Below are 18,366 nucleotides of genomic sequence, written 5' to 3'. Positions count from 1 at the left end.
GACAGAGGTGCAAAAGAACATATATCCCGCATACCAAGGAATGTGCTAAACAAGGCGTGCACTTGGTTCATCATTTTGACGTGTTTAATCCTGATCTAACTATGAAGGAATAATTAGTCTGTATTCAATCTTGCAGAGTACCTCAATTGCAAATCCATGACATCAGATAACAGATAGAGAGTGCCGGGGTGCTCAACAAGTCTATGATTACAGAGAAGGTAAAAAAGCACAAAGAAGTCGCCTCAGATACTCTTGACACTGGATCAAAGCAAGATATATTTCCAGCAGTCATAAAGAAACAATCCCTTTTCTTAAGGCAGCATGTAGTCAAGAAGCAACATTGAATGATCAACACATATGGAAACAAAAAAAATAAAAAATAATAGACATAACAAAGCTTTTCTGAAGCTGAGTACTCGCAGACCCTCCCCGATAGCTCGTGCAAGAAAACAAAGCCGTCCCATAAGAATCTTAAAAGAGCTCTTCAGAGTTGAATTTGTTCCAAGCTTCCTGTTTAATACCATGATGATGATATACATCAGAAATGAAGAGCTTGTATAATATTCAGCACAAAATGAACACTTTCTCAAGTTCATCACAACCGTTAAGATTACCTTTGCTCACTTGCCCACTTTCAGAATCATTAAATGGTGTAACAATCACAAAAAATAAAGGCCAAAATGAGACAAACTATACTCAAGCACATGGACCAAGTTACAAAGATTACATGGCTACAGCATGATTGCTGCAGCAGCAAAAGTTTTCAGCTGGATTGCAGTCAGCCAGCTCATTGTTTTATCAAAGTTTATTTCCCAGGTCCCATGACCATTTTGCTAGCTTATACCCTGAAGCATTTACCCAGAAACAAGATGTTTTGGTCAAATCTCATTCAAATATGTAGCTGATCAGTTGGTTCATTTTAGTAGTTTCAGCAGTATCATTTCAGTTTCAGTTCAACTAGATTTAGCTGAAACACTTCCTATTTCAGATCACAGCCTAATTATTATGCTGACGATGAAATAAATAAGGCATTTTAGAAGCGCAATAAAATGTGTCGCTGCAACTCTTTTTCAGACTATTAAAAAGCCAAAATGTTTTAACCAAAATTATAACCCGTGGCTTCATAAAAATAAGTCGAGTATTCATGACAGAAACTCCATGGTAGTGCCTTCATTTGGCCAAAGCACTGAGACTACATTTTTCATCTCTTCAGGTTGCAATTCGGTGTCACGGTAAAATGAAATTAGTGGATTGTTTGAGAAAACCAAAGGTCTTATTTAGGTGAAAATACATTAACTTCTATATCCAGTCTACTGAATTAGTAGACATGCATTTAACTCAGTGATGCACGTACACCTGCAAAAATATGATGGCTGTCATCTTTTAGCAAGCAGTTCTGGAAATTGAACTCACACTCAAGTTAGGAGTAAATACTTGGGAAATGTCCAGCACTGCCTTCTGTTTTTCTGAAAGCACATTATAGAAACTTGCACAAAAGTTCCTCCAACAGAAGCACTTCTCATGTTTCACTTAATGGTAAACATATGTTGCAAGAGAACTCCATAGAAGCACCAATAGATAGATGGTGTGACAAACATACTAGATAGAAAAATAAGTGTGGATAGGTCAAGAGGGGTCTTTGTCTGGCATGAGTTAGAACTGACCTCCATGGGACATGAGCTAGACATGATGTCACCCATTTATGTAATTTGAATACATGCTGCTCCAGCTGAAGCCGGTTCCAATAGAATTTTATTGGTCCAACTTGTATAAACAGTAATCAGATCAATTCACTATCATTGCAAGATTTGGGAAATCTAGCAAAGTATTGGGTGAAAGAAACAGATTGCAAGGAAGCATTATTAGGGTAATTATAAGGGACTCTCTTTAGAAAAAAGCTCAAAACAACATACTTAAAATGGATCAAGAAATTGTTTATGTCTTCATGGAGAAATCTGGATACCAGTTGAGTTTAAGATTTACGGAAGAAAATCAATTTGTTGTCCCAGTGTAAGTTGAGCTTTGCTGGTACAAAGAAAATGGCATGGATTCTTCAATAAGAGGACATTTAGTGGAGCCAAAACCAGGGTTCCAAGTGATTGAAAACTTGAAATATAGTGGTAGAAACCCAGGTTTTTTTCATTTAAGCATGTTGACAGATACAAGTAGAAACATGATAATTATGTTGAAGTCCGTTCTTGGAAAGGTTCTAATGAGACAGAGGGGGGCCTTCATGGAGACAAGTCTGGAACAAGAATTTGGATGTACCTCATGTGGCTATCCCATGCACCAAAATACATTTACAGATGATCTGAACATGATATTTAATTTAGTTTATTCAGATAATATGGAAGTAATGTTTGACAAAAAAGGATTAATGAGTTTCCAAGCCCAATCAGCTTTCCAAGATTTTTTTCAAGAACATCAGGCAAATTGTTTCACTCAAAGAGTACCGAAACTTCTTTTAAAGGGAAAACTTCCTTGGGACTGGGACCTAACCTCTACTTGTCGTGTTACTAGGAACAAAAGTCTTTTCAGTCATTAAGATTTCTGCCTCATCGGCCATATAAAACAAGTTTCAGATTTTGACTCAGACGATGCCACAGACACACAGCCTGCTTGAATATGCATGTATAGTGTTAGGAAAATTCTTCTAGATAATATGCTGTACACTTGATTTACTTCAATCACAGAGGCCCATTCAAGGTTAGTTCATTTCCATGTATAGGTCCATCACAATGAATTAGAGACACAATTACTCTTTTCTGATATATATATATATATATTAGAAAGGTACCCAGTACTGGTATAGTCTTAGTATGCTCCCATCTTGCAATCTACACTTCGTAACCGAGTATCAATTTACTATATGTATAGGTCCATCACAATGAATTAGAAATAAAATTACTCTTTTCTGATAATGTAAACAATGTACACAGTATTGATTTTAGTACCATTACTGGTACCCAACCGGTACAATGTTGGTACAAATCAGTTCTTGGTGTCGATACTCAGTATGAGGGGCATACTGAGTATCAGTTTACTACAAGTATGCCTGGTATGGACTACTATAGTCTGGCATTACACACCATGTATGTAACAACAATGATAGGTTCTCATGGATTCCTTCAACACCCCATAATTTGCATATTCATTAAGTAGTAAGCAGTATTAAAAACAATAACAACTCGAACAACATAGTTTCTTGATGACTGCCAAGAAAAAATTTAAATCATCTAACCTGTAGGAAAATCAAACCATAATTAAATAGATACCTTTAGGAGATCAAAAACCTTCTCAGCAATATACTTTTGTTGAAGATTTGCACCCTTTTGCTGCACCTTATCAGGATGTATGCATAAGGTTGCTTTCCTATAAACCTTTTTCACCGCAGCAGCAGTAATTAAATCAGTCAGAGATACAGGCTGCCAGCCACATTCAGGCCAAAGCACCTGCTCGCAGTTTGCAACACAAACAAGAAAACTTAGTGAATGATAACTGACAGGGAAACAGTTTAACTTCTCATGCTCAAGCAAAATTAAAGTCTAGCTTTCTCCTTTTGTAAAAACAATTTCCAATAGGAGAAAACAGAAGGAACTTGAAATGAATCCTTATAAATTTCAATTCATAAACTACCTAGTCCTTTAGTGTTAGAAAAAACTTAATCCCTTCCTATATGGAATGACATATATTGCATGATACCTCCTCTGTTCCAAATTTTTATCAATTTAAGCAATATATCTTGCAGGCACCTAGTAAATGCGGTACATTTGCAGAGTGGCACAAATAACAAGCCATACATTTCATCAAATTTGAACAATGATAGAAATATGCTTAAATGTATTTTCATTTCTGAGACTCCAATCAGAGATACACTTAAAGTCTAACTCAGATAATCATGTCCATATTGCCAGATACATGCCTAAAGCATCTTTCTCATATGTTCCATATTGAAAACCAGAAAGAATCAGGGGGAAAGACTAAATTGTTTGTCTTGCATATGGTAGAATTATGACAGTTAACATTTTTTGGCTCCTTTTCCTCTTCAATGTTCCATTGCTCAGCAGGTCACAGCAGCTTAAAGGATGGAGAAGGAGAATAGTCAAAAGAGGAAACTTCAATGTCATCTTTTTAATGCATCCACGATCATCCCCTTGCTTGTCAAGCATTGCTCCTGATCCATCCATCCCACCCCCACCCCCCACCCCCCCCAAAAAAAAAGAAAAGAAAAGAAAAAAACTCCAAATGAAAAATCAACAGCAATAGCAGCCAAATCATTTTCCGCCCATCAGGCAAGCTCCATAATCATTTCCTCCTAGACATGATGGCCAAGCAGTAAAAGGAGAAGGTAGCAAAATGTTCCTATAGATGGATATTTCTTAAAAACCATACTGGTGACAAGCCATATATCAAGCTCCTTAAAAAGAAGTAAACAGTTTTGGAGCCGCACGGTCATTGGAGCCAGGTCATGATTGCCAGGTATGGCCGAGCGGGACCCGAGGGGCTGGTGATAGCTCCTCGGAGGAGATCCTTCATGTGGCGAGAGATTGGGAGGTATGTGCCTATGGCTCTGGCGCATACGAGGTGGCTGATCGGTGACGGACAGAGCATCGACGTGTTGGCGGACCCATGGGTGGATGCACTGCCTTTCAGACTATGGCCGACGACGATCAGTGTTGAGGCCGGGGCAGGACTTCGGGTTTCCGATTTGCTCAGGCCGGGGGAGGCGGTGTGGGATGGCGATAGGCTGGGCCAGTTGTTTGGGGAGCATCTGGCGGAGCGGGTACGGGCGATCCCCCTTCCGGGATTCGCAGGCCCAGATGTCAGAGTTTGGAGCACTACCTGTCGAGCCAGTGTTGGGATTGGCGAGGTTTCCCGAGTTCTTCAGTTGGGTTTACAGCCGGGCCTAGACTGTGGTTGGGTGTGGAGGTTTGGACTACACCAGAGGGTTGCTCTCTTCCTCTGGAAGGTGGCCTGGGAGCGATTGCCGACATGCTCAGTTTTGAGTAGACGTGGTATGAGCCTGTCCCCCTTATGTCTGGAGTGTGGGGTGGCCGAGTCGGTGGATCATGTACTATTTCACTGTGTGAGGGCGAGAGGTGTCTGGAGTATGACTGAGATCCTGGAGGACACCTGGAGTGGGAGGGTTATCTTCCTGGAGGTAGTTCGGCAGTGGGCCGGTGTTCCCCAGATGCGGAGATTGGCCATCAGGGCGTCCTGTACAGCATATCAGATATGGCTGGCCAGGAACGCCCGGGTGTTTGGGGAGCGGCGGCTATCCCAGCGTTTTGTGATGGAGCGGGCCTATGCCCAAGCGGATGAGATTATCCAGGTCGAGTCTGCTCATAGACCTTTGATAGCTCGGGACACCTGGGGCTCCCACATTGCTTCGGCAGCTCCGCACAGGGTATTCTTTACCTGGGAGCCCCCACCCCCGAGTTTCCTCAAGGTCAATTTTGATGGCTCTGTCTTGGACGGTGGCAGGAGGGGAGGGGCCGGATTTATTGTCAGGGGCCCAGGTTCTGATGTGTTGGCAGCAGGGGGCCATCAGATTTTTGACATTTCGGTTCCAGGGGCAGAGCTGCGAGCGGCCTGGATGGGTCTGTCCTACGTGCGGCGGGTGCTCCATGCGAGCTCGATTCTTCTCGAGGGTGATTCAGCTACGGTGATCAGTTGGATCCGTAGGGGTCTGAGCAGTCATGGCGGTGCCCACCCCTTACTTCGCGACATTTGGATGATGGCGAGGGTGGGTGTCACATTACAGGCTAGGCATGTGTATCGGGAGGCCAATGGGGCGGCCGACTGGGTGGCTGCGTATGTAGCGTGCCACTCAGGAGGTACCTTATGGGCCGGGGAGAGAGAGATGCCCGGAGCACTCCGGGACCTTTTGTATTCAGACTCTATTGGGTGTATTCGTACCCGCTATGTATGAATTGCCCGCCTTAGCAAAAAAAAAAAAAAAAAAAAAAAAAAAAAAAGAAGTAAACAAAAAATTTATAAAGGAAAGATGAGGAGAGGTGGCCTAGGTATCTGCTGTTAATGTCACACACAAGTTTGGCTTCCTAATAGCCTTTTCTAAATGCATTGTCAAGGCATGAAGGATGTGTGGTAGTTGTTTATCGATCTAGACATATATCAGGCAGTAGAAAAGGAGAGCTAGCAAATGCTCCTATAGATGGATCTATATTCAAAATCATACTGGTGACCAGCCATATGTCAGGCTCCTTAACTAGTAAAATTTAAAAGGATGAGGAGAGGTGGCCTTGGTAACTGATGTTAATCCTTCTCACAAGTTTGGCTTCCGGGGAGCATTCTCTCACAAGCATGATTAAGGTGGGAAGGATGTGTGGAAGTTGTCTATCACTACTCAAAAAGTAAGGGGGTAAAACCTCTAGATGGTTTCTCTTCCATACATGCACCAAGGAGGGATTTAAAGGGGAAGTTGGCTGTTATTGGAATCCAAACACGTAAATTTTACTACTGGCGAGGCGAGATGTGAGGCACTCCTGGCGCGACGAGCAGTGCAAATTGTTCTGGAGCCACATGGACTTTGGAGTCAGGTCATGATAGCGAGATATGGAAAATGCAAGCTCAGCTGGCCAGGTGGTGGGCGGCCGGAGGACATCTTTCATGTGGCGGGAGGTTGGGAGGTATATGCCTATGGCTCTAGCACATACTAAGTGGTTGATTGGCGACGAACGGAGCATTGACGTGATGGAGGACCCTTAGGTGGATGCACTTCCGTTGAGGCTATGGCGGACGATGATCAGCGGTAAGGGGACTGCGGGGCTCCGAGTGCACGAACTCCTCATGCCTAGGGAGGCAGAGTGGGATGATGACAGGTTGGGCCAGTTATTTGGAGAGCACTTAGCAGAGCGGGTACAGGCTCTCCCCATCCCGAGATCAGCAGGTCCAGATGTTAGGGTATGGAGCACCACTTGTAGGGCCAGACTCAGGGTTGGTGATGTTTCTCGGGTTCTTCAGCAGGAGTCGGAGCTAGGTAGGGACTGTGGCTGGGTATGTAAGTTTAGGCTACACCAGAGGGTTGCATTATTCCTCTAGAAGATAGCCTGGGACTGTCTGCCGACAAGCTTGGCGCTGAGCCGACATGGTGTTAGCATTCCTCCTTTATGCCAGTATTGTGAGGTAGACGAGTCAGTGGATCATGCACTATTCCAGTGTGTATGGGCGAGGGGGGCTTGGAGGTTGTCCGGGATTCTGGTGGTAGCTTGGAGCCGGAGGGATTATTTTCTGGAGGAGGTCCGGCATTGGTCCAGTTCCCCCCAGATGAGTTCTGTGGCTATTAGGGCGTCCTGCATAGCTTACCAGGTATGGATGGCCAGGAATGCCCGAGTTTTTGGCGAGCCTAGCCTGTCCCCACGGTTCGTGATGGAGCGGGCTCGGGCACAGGCAGCAGAGTTCCTTCATGCAGGTCTGGATCATAAACCTTTGACAGCTTGAGACACCTGGGGCTCTCATACTGCTTCAGCAGCTTCTCATACGGTGTTTTTCACCTGAAAGCCCCCACCCCTAAGCTTCCTCAAGGTCAATTTTGATGGCTCAGTCCTGGACGGAGACAGGAGGGGAGGAGCAGGTTTTGTTATTAGGGGTCCGAGCTCCAGCATGGTGGCAACAGGGGGTTGTCAAATCTTCGATACCTCGGTCCCAGGAGCAGAGCTGCGGACGGCTTGGATAGGATTACGGTATGCACGACATGTACTTCAGGCGAGTTCCATCCTCCTAGAGGATGATTCGGCCACAGTGATCAGCTGGGTCCAGAAGGGCTCTCACAGCGATGGAGGAGTTCATTCTTTGCTCCGTGATATATGGTTGATGGTGAGGGAGGGGCTTACTTTTCAGGCTATGCATGTTATCGCAAGGCAAACGGGGCGGCGGACTGGGTGGTGGAGTATGTTGCGAGCCACTCAAGAGGCACCCTATGGGTTGGTAAGGATGACTTGCCCGGTGCATTCCGGGACCTTTTGTTTGCAGATTCCGCTGGATGTATTCGTACCCGTGTAGTATGAAATGCCCGTTTTTAGCACAAAAAAAAAAAACTCCAAAAGAATTCTCTTTTTATTATTTAAACGAAAGTGTGAAAGAAATACCTTTCCATTGTTCAAGAAAGAGATAAGTGAAAGAGCTCTAGCACACTTCTGTGGAAGGATAAGTCTTCCTTCACAGTGAGACCCTTATAGGGTTTTTTTCATTCAGCTTGCATAAGAAGGGATGAAAATAAAGGGGCACCTGTCATTAGTGCCCCAATAGGCACCATAGTAAATACACACTCCCATCATTATAAGTAATGAAGAATTACTTTTATCTTCCCTTTGTTCAGCTATAGTTTGCAATATTTTAAGAGACTAGCTTGCAAAGTGCTACTTGATTTATTTTCAAACTAAACCAAGAGTATCAATGAAGCTTAACCTATAAAAGGATGACCATTCTTCTTGTAAGCAGCATATTTAGAATTTATATTGACCATTCTTCTTGTAGTCAGCATATTTAGAATTATATTGATAGATGTCGAGTTCTTTTCTTCTTCCAAAATTGCATTTCTGAAATGCCGAACTTCTCTAGTTCAGTAATTTCTCCATAGTATTGTGTTAGAATCTCGCAAAGACTGAAATACTCTTTTTGAGGGAAGTTTTCTTGAGATCACCCTCCTCACAAAGTTGTTTCTTGATGGTTAAAGTTTATGAACTTCAATTTCAATTTGGGAACTTATCCAAAATAATAACAGGAAGAATGTTGTTTTAGCCATCTCAAGGTTATAGGAGTGGGGATTTGGTTTAAACTAGTTTTAAAAAAAACCTTTGAGCTTAATGACCCATGGTAGTCTTAAACAATATTCAGTATCTTAATTATAGATAGTCACTACTAACTGCTAGTAGTTAGGTAGATGTACCATGGTGTGTCTTCTGCAGGTGATATTGCATTGCTTGGGGAGCAAAATGAGGGGGAGAGAGAGAAGACTAAAAACTACTGTATTTATAGAAGAAAGCTTGAAAGAGATTAAAAGTCCACAAAACAAAAATAGAAATGTACGAAATGCAATGTTAGTGAGAATACAAACAAAGATAAGGCTCCTATTAAGGTTGATTGATTATAAGATACCACAAAGTGACTGTTTTTATTATATAGGATCCAATATACAAATAATGAAGAGACCAATGAATATATGGGTGTGTGTGATAGAATTAGAGCTAGCTAACGTGCTTCTACGGCACGTGATGAAATATCTGGGTGAACTAAAGGAAATTTTTCTAGAATGAAAATAGATCTCGCAATGTTGTATGCCCCCAAAAGTAGGACCAAAGAAAAAATAAGTTTAGAGTTGCTGAGCCAAGAATGTTGAGGTGCATGTGTAGTAAACAAGCATAGAGTGAGAATGACAATATTAGAAGGGATGTAGTAATTGCATGAATCAAGGACATAGTGATGCAGAAATGATTGAAATGGTATAGGCATGTGCAACAAAGAAATTGAGGGGCTTCAGTAAGAACTTTGATGTAGAAAAAGGCACAAGGTTACATGGATGGAATAAGACAGGATAGGGAAAAGCTTGAACTGACATCAAAGGTAGCTAACAAGAAAATATGAATGCAATATGAAAGGTTGGCCATCGGAGTGAAAGGTCTAGAATAGAAAAATAAGCCATCGGAGTGAAAGGTCTAGAATAGAAAAACTGCAGCTAGGGGACCAACTAGCATCTACGTGCTTGGCAGGTAGCCCAAAAATAATATATTCATTAATTTATTAAAAATGTTTTTTTTTGTTTTTGTTTTTTTTTTTTTTTGTGGGGGGGGGGGGGGGGGGGGGGGTGCAAGGAATAGACAATATGAGATCATTAAGGATGAAGGCAAATACACATACGTACATTTATGGATGTTTTGGGTGTGCGCCGGAATACATTTGAACATTGCAGCGTAGGTTAAATGCATCCCCTATTATTAAAAATTTAATATTCAGCAGCGCCTTACCGGTTGAACCTATCATTATTAATATTTAGCAGCAATTCTCAACCTAATAACATTCCTATACAAATGTATCTTATCTTTCACCTTAAACTACACCTTATCCGTTTAGATTGGTGTTATTTTGATAAGGCAAAGTTTGATCTTTTTAAAAAATTACAATTATGCTACCAATTCTCAACCTAATAACATTCCTATACAAATGTTGGCAAATTCTTAATCTAGGCAATTAAGAAGGGCTTCATGTGATACATGGAAGACCAATTTTTCAGAAGTAATTAACGTTCAAGTAATGATTAAAAAAAGAAATAAATGAGGAATAATTGACATGCGGCTTTTATTGATTCAGAAAGGCATCTGCGAGTTACAGAAAGATAAATTGGTGGGTGATGAGGAAGGGGGAAAACCTTTGAAGCGTGCATCAATATATATTTAATGGTGTGGAAATGTGCAGTATGCTGAGTGTTGGGACTCCCAAAGTTGAACCAATAACAGTAATGGGCCTTTACAATGAGACTTCATGGCATATTTAGCTCATTTCTAGGCTCTAAGATTTTAAAGGATGTTGAGGTCAATGTGTGAGAACTTGATAGACAGAGCTGCAATGAGAACATAAAGGACATTTAGGAGTTGCGCCCACTGGAGTAACAATCTGAAATAACATGTCTATCTGCAGCATGCGCAAGGATGAGGTAGGCCTCTAATCTTGGTGATTTGAAAAAAAAGGTGTAGAGTCACGACAAATTGGATGAACCATTGAAAATTGACCAGAAGATGGTTTTTTTTTACGTAACTCGACCTTATGAAAGAAGCACCAGGGAAGTAGGGCACACAAAAAGACGGACGGATTAAGGCTTGTTATTTTTGTACAATTGTTATACATAAAGGTCTTGCTGCTCTATTTTGGTTTTGACATTACAAACTCAATTTTTTGAAATTAATAGTCTGCAGTTCATGGACTACAAATGCAAAGCATGAATATCATAAACAGGAACAACTTCAAAGGCAAACGAAAATCAGAGGACATTCAGAGACCATTTAAGCAGTAAATAATGAACATGAGACAAAAAGAAAGAGTGCATCAAACAAACTAGTCAATTAGGCATCCCAAATTACTGGTAGCAGTTTGTAGAATCATGGTAACCTTTCTGCTGAAGGTATCATCCTATATAAGTGAATTTCAGATTGCAGAAGTTTGAAAAAGTAACTAAAATTCTGAAATTAGTGAATCAGCAGTAACTGCAATAGTCACATGCCATCGTCAAAAGATCATCCTCGTGACTTCACCAAAGATGGTAAGCACTGCTATTACAGTCTAGCATGCAATTCCATCCAAACAAAGTCAATATCTAGGTTGTAAAACACCAAACAGAAAAGAACAGGTCACAGCCAATTAAGAGTGCAAGCATCAGAATCTGGGGATGCCAAAAAACATTTTTTTTGGGGGTGGGGGGAGTAGGGGGTGGGTAAGTTTAGCAACACAAAATGACAATCAAGAAACATCAGCAACAAAGTCAACCAAGTTTATAAAAAGAAAGAAAACAGGCTCACATATTGCAATGTGGATAGTAAGGCACGTAAGTTGGCTTCTTTCCCTGCTGCCCACCGTTTTATCTCAGCATCCAGTGTTTCAGCGATCCTCTGAAAACAGCATAGAGCAGCATTAGAGGAAATAGCAACTTACATGGAAGGTCTTCAGAACAAGAACCTATATCAAATGTAATTGTAACTGAAGTGATCCTTTTGTATGTTTAGTTTGAATGTAAATAAATGTGAATATTAACTGCTTCATTCAGGTATAGAGGGCTTACATGTCTCTCTGCCTGATCCCTCTGAGTTTGCAAATCACGCTCGTTCTTCTCGGCCAGAGCTTTTGCCTGGACAAACATACTTAGTCAAGCCAGAATTATAACATCTAAAGAGTATAGAGTTTCTTGTTTAACCATCAGTGATGAGTGCAAGTGCCTATCCTCAGTTTGAAGCAGTACAATATAGACAAAAACGCCATTACCGCACGCTCAAGTGTTCTTTGATGTCTTTCAAATCTAGCTTTTCTTCTTTCTTCGCTCTCTCCCTCAATATCTTGAAATTCTCCAGATGATGAAGGAGCTTCAAAAAAATTAGCAATAATAATATGTTAGTCGAATAGCAATTATTAAGTAAAAAAGAACTCACATGATGGCATAAATTAATGCTAGTTGCACCCAAAGAATACTACCTCCAAAAATGGAACTCAAGTCATCTGCAATATTTGTTGTAGATGATGCCTTTTTCATGGTGGATGAAGAACCAGAAGATGTCCTCCAAGATGCATCAGAACTGCCCCTGCCTTGAGCTTGAGTGTCAAACATAGTCGCCTGAAACATCCACGCAGCAAGTGATAACCTGCTTAAATCACAATGGATATGCTGACAAATTGAACATGGGTTCTCACCGCGGAAGTAGCCCTTTGTTTTGGTGCACTATTTGCTCGAGCACCCATACTAAAGAATGACTCAAGATCATTTTCGGTCTTGTTCTGCTTTCCTCTGGCAGCAGCAGCAGCCCTTTCACGAGCTTCAGCATTAGCTCTATCTACTGCTACTCTTTCAGCTCTCATCCGTGCTTCTGCTGCAGCTCTCTCCACAGCAGCCCTTTCAGCTGCAGCCTTCTCTCTAGATTCTGCAGCACCCCTCTCCTTTGCTGTAGCAGCCTTTTCCCTGGCTTCTGCAGCTGCCCTCTCAGCTCTTTGCCTTGCCTCTGCTGCAGCTCTTTCACGTGCTTCAGCCGCTGCCCTCTGTACTGCAGCTCTCTCAGCACGCTGACGTGCTTCAGCTGCTGCCTTCTCATAAGCGGCCCTCTCAGCTTTCGCACGGGCTTCAGCAGCTGCTCTTTCCCGTGCTTCTCTTGTAGCCCTTCCCACAGCTTGCCTTGCTCTTTCCCTTTCCCTCTCAAGTTCTAGTTCTCTCTCCCTTTCAAGTCTCTTTTGCTCCTTCTCCTTCTCGTCCCTTTCCTTCTGTTCCCTTTCACGATCTAGTCTTTCTTGTTTCTCTTTATCTTCTATATCCTGAGCATCTGACTTGGCTTTTCCATCTCTTTCTTGCTGTGCTCGTTCTCTCCCCCTTACCTCCCTAGCATGTTTAATCTTCGCCTCAGCTCTATCCATAGCCTCCTTCATAGCAGCTGCAGATGCTGCTGCAGCTGAATTCGTCTCAATTTCCCCTTCATTGGTGAATACTTCTTCATGATCATAAGCATATGTTTGAGGCTTTCCCATGGCAAAATCTTCTAATTCATCTATTGGAGATACACTAGATTTCTTCACTGAATCTTTAGGATAAGAATAGTTTTGACTAGGCTGTGAAAAAGGTTCATTTTCCCTTCTTTTGGTATTTGCTTCAAAGGGCGCTTGTTTGATGACAAGTGGAGGAGGAGGTCTCAAAGGTGGCGGAGCAGTTGTAGGTTGTGTAGAGAGAGGAATTTCATTAACAGTAAGCCATTGGTCACCTGTTCTCTCCAAATGGTCATGAGATTTTGGAGATTGATCTGCCATGGCATTTCTTCCATATGTATCTGATTTACTTGGTTGCATTTTAGGAGTGATATTTTCAGAAGCCTCCATTGAAGATCGTTGAGGTGGTTCTTTTCCAAAATGATGCCCAGGGCTCGTACCCTGGACGTTATTTTGGGGGTTCTCATCCTGGTTGTCATTCATCTCACTTGTATATGAAGGCACTGAATTTGAGAAGCCATTAAACACATTAGCATCATCGAATATCGACCCTCTAACAGAAGAAGATCCAGTTTTTGTGCTTCCAGAATTGGTAGTCCTACTAATATGTTCCAAAGGGTCATTGAACAACCCAGATGATGAATATGCTGAGGTTGATGTCGTTTCCAAAACAACAAAAGGATCTTCTGAAGTACTGGCAGTTGGTTTAGCTTTTTGTTGGTTAGTCACTGGAATCTCCCTGCAAACAAATAGTAACATTTAAGGCAAGAATATGAATGGCCAATATGAATCGTTTAAATAACTAGAACACTGCACCCCCACCTAAACACACTCACAAAAATAAAAAATTAAAAAAAAAAACTGAGGATGCATTAAATGACGAGTTCTACCAAATAAACAGCATTTTCGGAGTATATTTTCCACATGGCTGGCCAACAAGCTTGGGAGGAGGGAAAGAACTAACACAGAACCAAGACAATTCATGCATATCAGATGAAAATGTGAAATGTAAAGATAAAGTATATGACATCTTCATACAGTCACAAATAGATGAAGATATATCGGGATATAAAAAAGGAAAAATGGTTACTTTAAATAAGCATCTTAACTATTAAAACAAATTCTGTTAAGCACCCATGTTGTACAACATATCAATATCCATGCCGCTGTCAGTATAAGTGCAACAAGTTAGGCAACATAGTTGACCACTAGCCTGTGCCAACAAACAATGATGCTTTCCTAGTTGAGGATAAATTAACTTGGAAGTGCTCTGAAAAGTTGAGAGTAAACACTAATTAAAAAATATCGATTGTGGATTATATAAGATGGCTAGAGAAAAGCAATGAAATATAAGGACAGGTAAATAAATGATCATCATCATCCATGCCTTTTTTCCTCAAAATGGGTCAGTTACAGAGCATAGCTCTGAATCCAGTCAGCTACAGAGTGCAACTCAAAGTCAACAAGACTCCACTGAAGGAATAAGCAAATCCTTACTAGCAACTCACAACTCGCCATCGATCGTCTAAGTACTGGTGTCAAGTCCAGGTTGGGAGAGAAAAACCATGGAAGCTATAAAGCCAGTTGGCAATTGGCTGTTGAAAGAACTAAAATTATGATTGTAGTTTAAACTCATGTTACTTAGAAGCAGACCTCTAATATCCTCATCAAATTATAAAAATTATAGACAAAGAGAGAAGTTGACAAGACTTTGACATGGTGAACTTTTTTCATCGAATTGATGCAGTATTTCATGTATGGTTGAAAATAATAATAATAGATAATTCATAAAAGACTCTCCCAATTATTGATTTAATCCTTAATCCTTTTTACAAGTAATATTTAAAACAAGTGGAGAAAAAAATGCAGTTGAACCCTCTAATAATGAGCCATAATCCATAAGCCAACTAAATGTATAAGCCCGGTTATTTGATATAGATGAGTCATGACCAAAATATAATCAACAAAGCCTAATAACAGCTATCTAGGGACAATACCTTGGAACCGTCTTTCTTCATTCAAAGAAAGTGGTATCACCAATCATGATACATATAAGATGATTTGTAGATTATCCCAACACATATAAGAAATAATGAAAGTAGAATAAAAATGCGTAGTTCAAAGAAAGATGGCAATGACAACACAAATCATAAATTGTAGCCAAGAAACAATCTTGAGAACCTTTCACATGTAAACTAAGGTTTGAAGTTTTGAATAAAATGGATCAGTTTTGGCTAAAACCAGAGCCATGGCCAGTTTTGAAACTAACTGGATTGAGTCCATTGTTCAGTGGTTTTGTCTAGTTTCTACCAAAATAGACTGAAATTGGTTATGAACGATCTTTTTGTTCATTATACTGATGTTTTAGCATCATTTCAGGGTCTCCGTTCATATTGGCAATTTATGCCATTTTTTTATCCATTTTTTGAAAATAAAGGTCGCTAATTATCATCGAATGTAGTAATGTTTTTTGTTTTCTTTTGTTTCTTTTTTTTCGTTTTGAGGGGTGAGGGAAGAATGGGAGGGAATACCCACCCAAGAAAAATTACAAAGTCCATGTATTTGGCGACCACACAAGGATTGAACACAGAACATTCTCGAAGGAGAGGAGGGGGCACTACCTAGTTCACCAAGATCAAACATGAATGTTTGGAGTTTTGTAGAAACTTTAAGAGTTGGCAGTGTGACTCTAAAAAAAATACATATGACAGAAACATTGGATCCAACAGTGTCAATTTTGTGCAACCAGGAGATAGTGTAACAGACTGAGAAAAAGATAAACAGAATTTTTCAGGTCTTCTTTTCTTGGTGGTATGGTTCAAGATTTGACATAGTATGTGTACTACAACTTACAATGCTCGAACTTTGCCTGCAATGACACAGGAAAAATACATGAGCCGCCCTGATGTATATTCTATATATACGTGAACATAAACACCTTTTAATTACAGTTTCTGAGTAGCCTTACAAAATACATAGACATATCCTCAACCTGTAGAATAAATATTTGATACTAACAATCACATTAAAGACTCCAAAAACTACACAAATATGGAAACTGCACTTTTTAATAACTCCAACAAAAATAAACACCAACGGAAAATTGAATATATGTGTGTGTGTGTGTGTAAGCATTGGTTATATACACACTTTACTCTTTGTCACTTTGTTATACAGCATACTGGTTGCTAGATTCATGGGTATACCAATATTGATTTACATGGTATGTTGATGCATACACCTTAAGATCCAAAAGGATGCATATAATGTTCGTTAGGACTCGAAATGATACATGGTGTATGATACATTTCACATATCAGTATATTTGTACCGTGTCTTTAAAAAGAACAAAATAAAAGAAAAGCAATAATGTAGAAGATTTGAAAAGGTAGAGCTAACCTGAAAACTTTTCTCTAACTTTTAAACATTCCAATACCTTTAGAAGCAAAGAGATAGTAAGTTAGCAAAATTGGGATGGCATTTGATTGACAACTAATACATTTACTGCTGCTCTTAGCTCAAAATAGCCCACAGAATGAAAGAAGGAAACAGAGTGAACTTGCAGCTAGCAATGGGCTTGACAACATGAATTAATGGATTATGTTTTCACTCTTCAATATGCCATCAGCTTCTCCTTCCTTCTTTAAGAAAAACAGAGTGAACTTGCGGCTAGCAACGGGCTTGACAATATGAATTAGTGGGTCATGTTTTCAATATGTCATCGGCTTGACTTTCTTTCTTTAAGAAAACACCGTTTCTCTGATGCAACTTTTTAGTTCCTAAAAAACACTCAGAAAATAAGGGAATGAAAGAAAAAACAGAAAATTAATAACAACAAGCCTAAATCCTCACATCTATTACTTCGAACCAGTATTTAGGAACAAATATTTAAGGAGAAAAACAAGCGACTATAAAGACTAATTGGAACCATATTTAAACAGATTCTCTGAGATTCGATTGAGATAATGCTCACGAGACAAAAATTCTAATATCAAATTTTCATTAGAAGAATGTAAGTTCAATAAGGATAATTAGCATCCAACATTGGTCCAGGGGTACAACATTGAAGGGAAGGCAAAAGATACTAAGACAAGAGCACCAAGAATTTCAACATTTACAGCAGAATAAGATCACCAAGAGAGATCATTGATGGAGCCAAGATTGTACCTTTTATGCGGAGGACTGCTCCCACCGAATCCAGGTATCAGCTCCTCAAATCCAGAGAAGTCCTGGTCCTTCTGCTCCCCGGGTCTCTTATCACCCGCACCCTTTGACTCCGGCATTGCCTTCCCGAGATTCTCAAGAAGATCATCATACGGAGGTGAGGAGACGTGATTGGATCCGGCCGACATCGAGGTGAAGACATCATCATACTTGATCGACGAGCTCTTTATGCCCGGAACCCCATCAAAAATATCATCATCATAGACGGGCTTATCATATACGGGCAAGGACGACGACGTCACCGGCTTCGCCCCGGAATCCTTGAAACCCTCGAAAATGGAGTCAAAAGAAGGAGGGGAGGTAGCGGAGCCCGAGCGGCCATGGGAGGTGGAGTTCGACTGACTGGGGGGGCCACCGAAGACGTCGTCGTAGGCCGGAGAGCTCCGGTTCTCCGAGATTTCGACGCCGTGATCCCCAAGGAGGGAATCGCCGGTGGAATTCCAGCCGGATCTTGACTTGTTCCAGGAGGTGGAGGCGGGGGAGGATCGGGCGGATCCAGTCCCAAGATTGACGCCTCCGACGGAAGCGGCCTTGGAGGCGGCCATGGGGGCGTTCTTGCCCTGGGGCCGGAAGCCGAAGTCCCGGGCCAGGAGGCCAGGGAACTCGTCCATGGTCTGTGGGGGAGGCGACGGCGGATCGGGGCGGAGATCGAGCTGGTCGGTCGGATATCTCGGCGGGGGGCTTCGATCTCGGCGAAGCTCCGGTGATCGGCGGCGAGGGGGCGGACGCCTCGGAGGTTGGGGGGCAGAGAGAGTGCAAGCCCGAGAGACCGAGGTTTGGTGAGGTGAGATCGGGGATTAAACTTTTGGCTCCCGCAGTGGGCCCCGGTCGAGAGAGAGGAGGACGCGCCTGCCTGGAGATGGACTGTTGTGATTCGTGGAGTAAGAAGTTTGCTGTGTGGAGTTGCGTGCTGAAATTTTTTTTTTGATTAGGGGAGAGCACTGCTGAGTGCTT

The 18,366-nt window shown here is 41.5% G+C and overlaps 2 protein-coding genes across 2 annotated transcripts; one reads left to right on the top strand and one right to left on the bottom strand.

Moving 5' to 3' along the window:
• Positions 1 to 146: 146 nt before the first annotated feature.
• On the bottom strand, positions 147 to 18,192 carry LOC103719725 (auxilin-related protein 2-like). Its single transcript, XM_008809102.3, has 8 exons — positions 17,356 to 18,192; positions 12,412 to 13,927; positions 12,196 to 12,334; positions 11,989 to 12,086; positions 11,789 to 11,854; positions 11,529 to 11,618; positions 3,276 to 3,452; positions 147 to 510 (listed from the first exon to the last, which is right to left on the bottom strand). Exons 1-8 carry the CDS (start codon positions 18,021 to 18,023, stop codon positions 472 to 474), a joined length of 2,793 nt encoding a protein of 930 aa, XP_008807324.2. The 5' UTR covers positions 18,024 to 18,192; the 3' UTR covers positions 147 to 471.
• LOC113463571 lies at positions 4,246 to 9,790 on the top strand. Its single transcript, XM_039118137.1, has 2 exons — positions 4,246 to 9,637; positions 9,673 to 9,790. Exon 1 carries the CDS (start codon positions 4,469 to 4,471, stop codon positions 5,930 to 5,932), a length of 1,464 nt encoding a protein of 487 aa, XP_038974065.1. The 5' UTR covers positions 4,246 to 4,468; the 3' UTR covers positions 5,933 to 9,637; positions 9,673 to 9,790.
• Positions 18,193 to 18,366: the final 174 nt, after the last annotated feature.

Source organism: Phoenix dactylifera, unplaced genomic scaffold (assembly GCF_009389715.1).
Source record: "Phoenix dactylifera cultivar Barhee BC4 unplaced genomic scaffold, palm_55x_up_171113_PBpolish2nd_filt_p 000311F, whole genome shotgun sequence".
Classification (NCBI taxonomy): Eukaryota; Viridiplantae; Streptophyta; class Magnoliopsida; order Arecales; family Arecaceae; genus Phoenix; species Phoenix dactylifera.
Note: the sequence above shows the minus strand (reverse complement) of the source record. Positions and strands in the feature narration are given on the sequence as shown.

Bases quoted from the DNA above. Each gene is read 5' to 3' on its own strand.
- LOC113463571 (XM_039118137.1), top strand. From the start codon at position 4,469: ATGATTGCCAGGTATGGCCGAGCGGGACCCGAGGGGCTGGTGATAGCT.
- LOC103719725 (XM_008809102.3), bottom strand. From the start codon at position 18,023: ATGGACGAGTTCCCTGGCCTCCTGGCCCGGGACTTCGGCTTCCGGCCC. The intron at 12,087-12,195 runs GTAGTATTCTTT...ATTTTTTTGAAG, and splicing joins CTTGAGTTCCATTTTTGGAG to CTCCTTCATCATCTGGAGAA. The intron at 511-3,275 runs GTATCTATTTAA...GGTATTAAACAG, and splicing joins AGGTTTTTGATCTCCTAAAG to GAAGCTTGGAACAAATTCAA.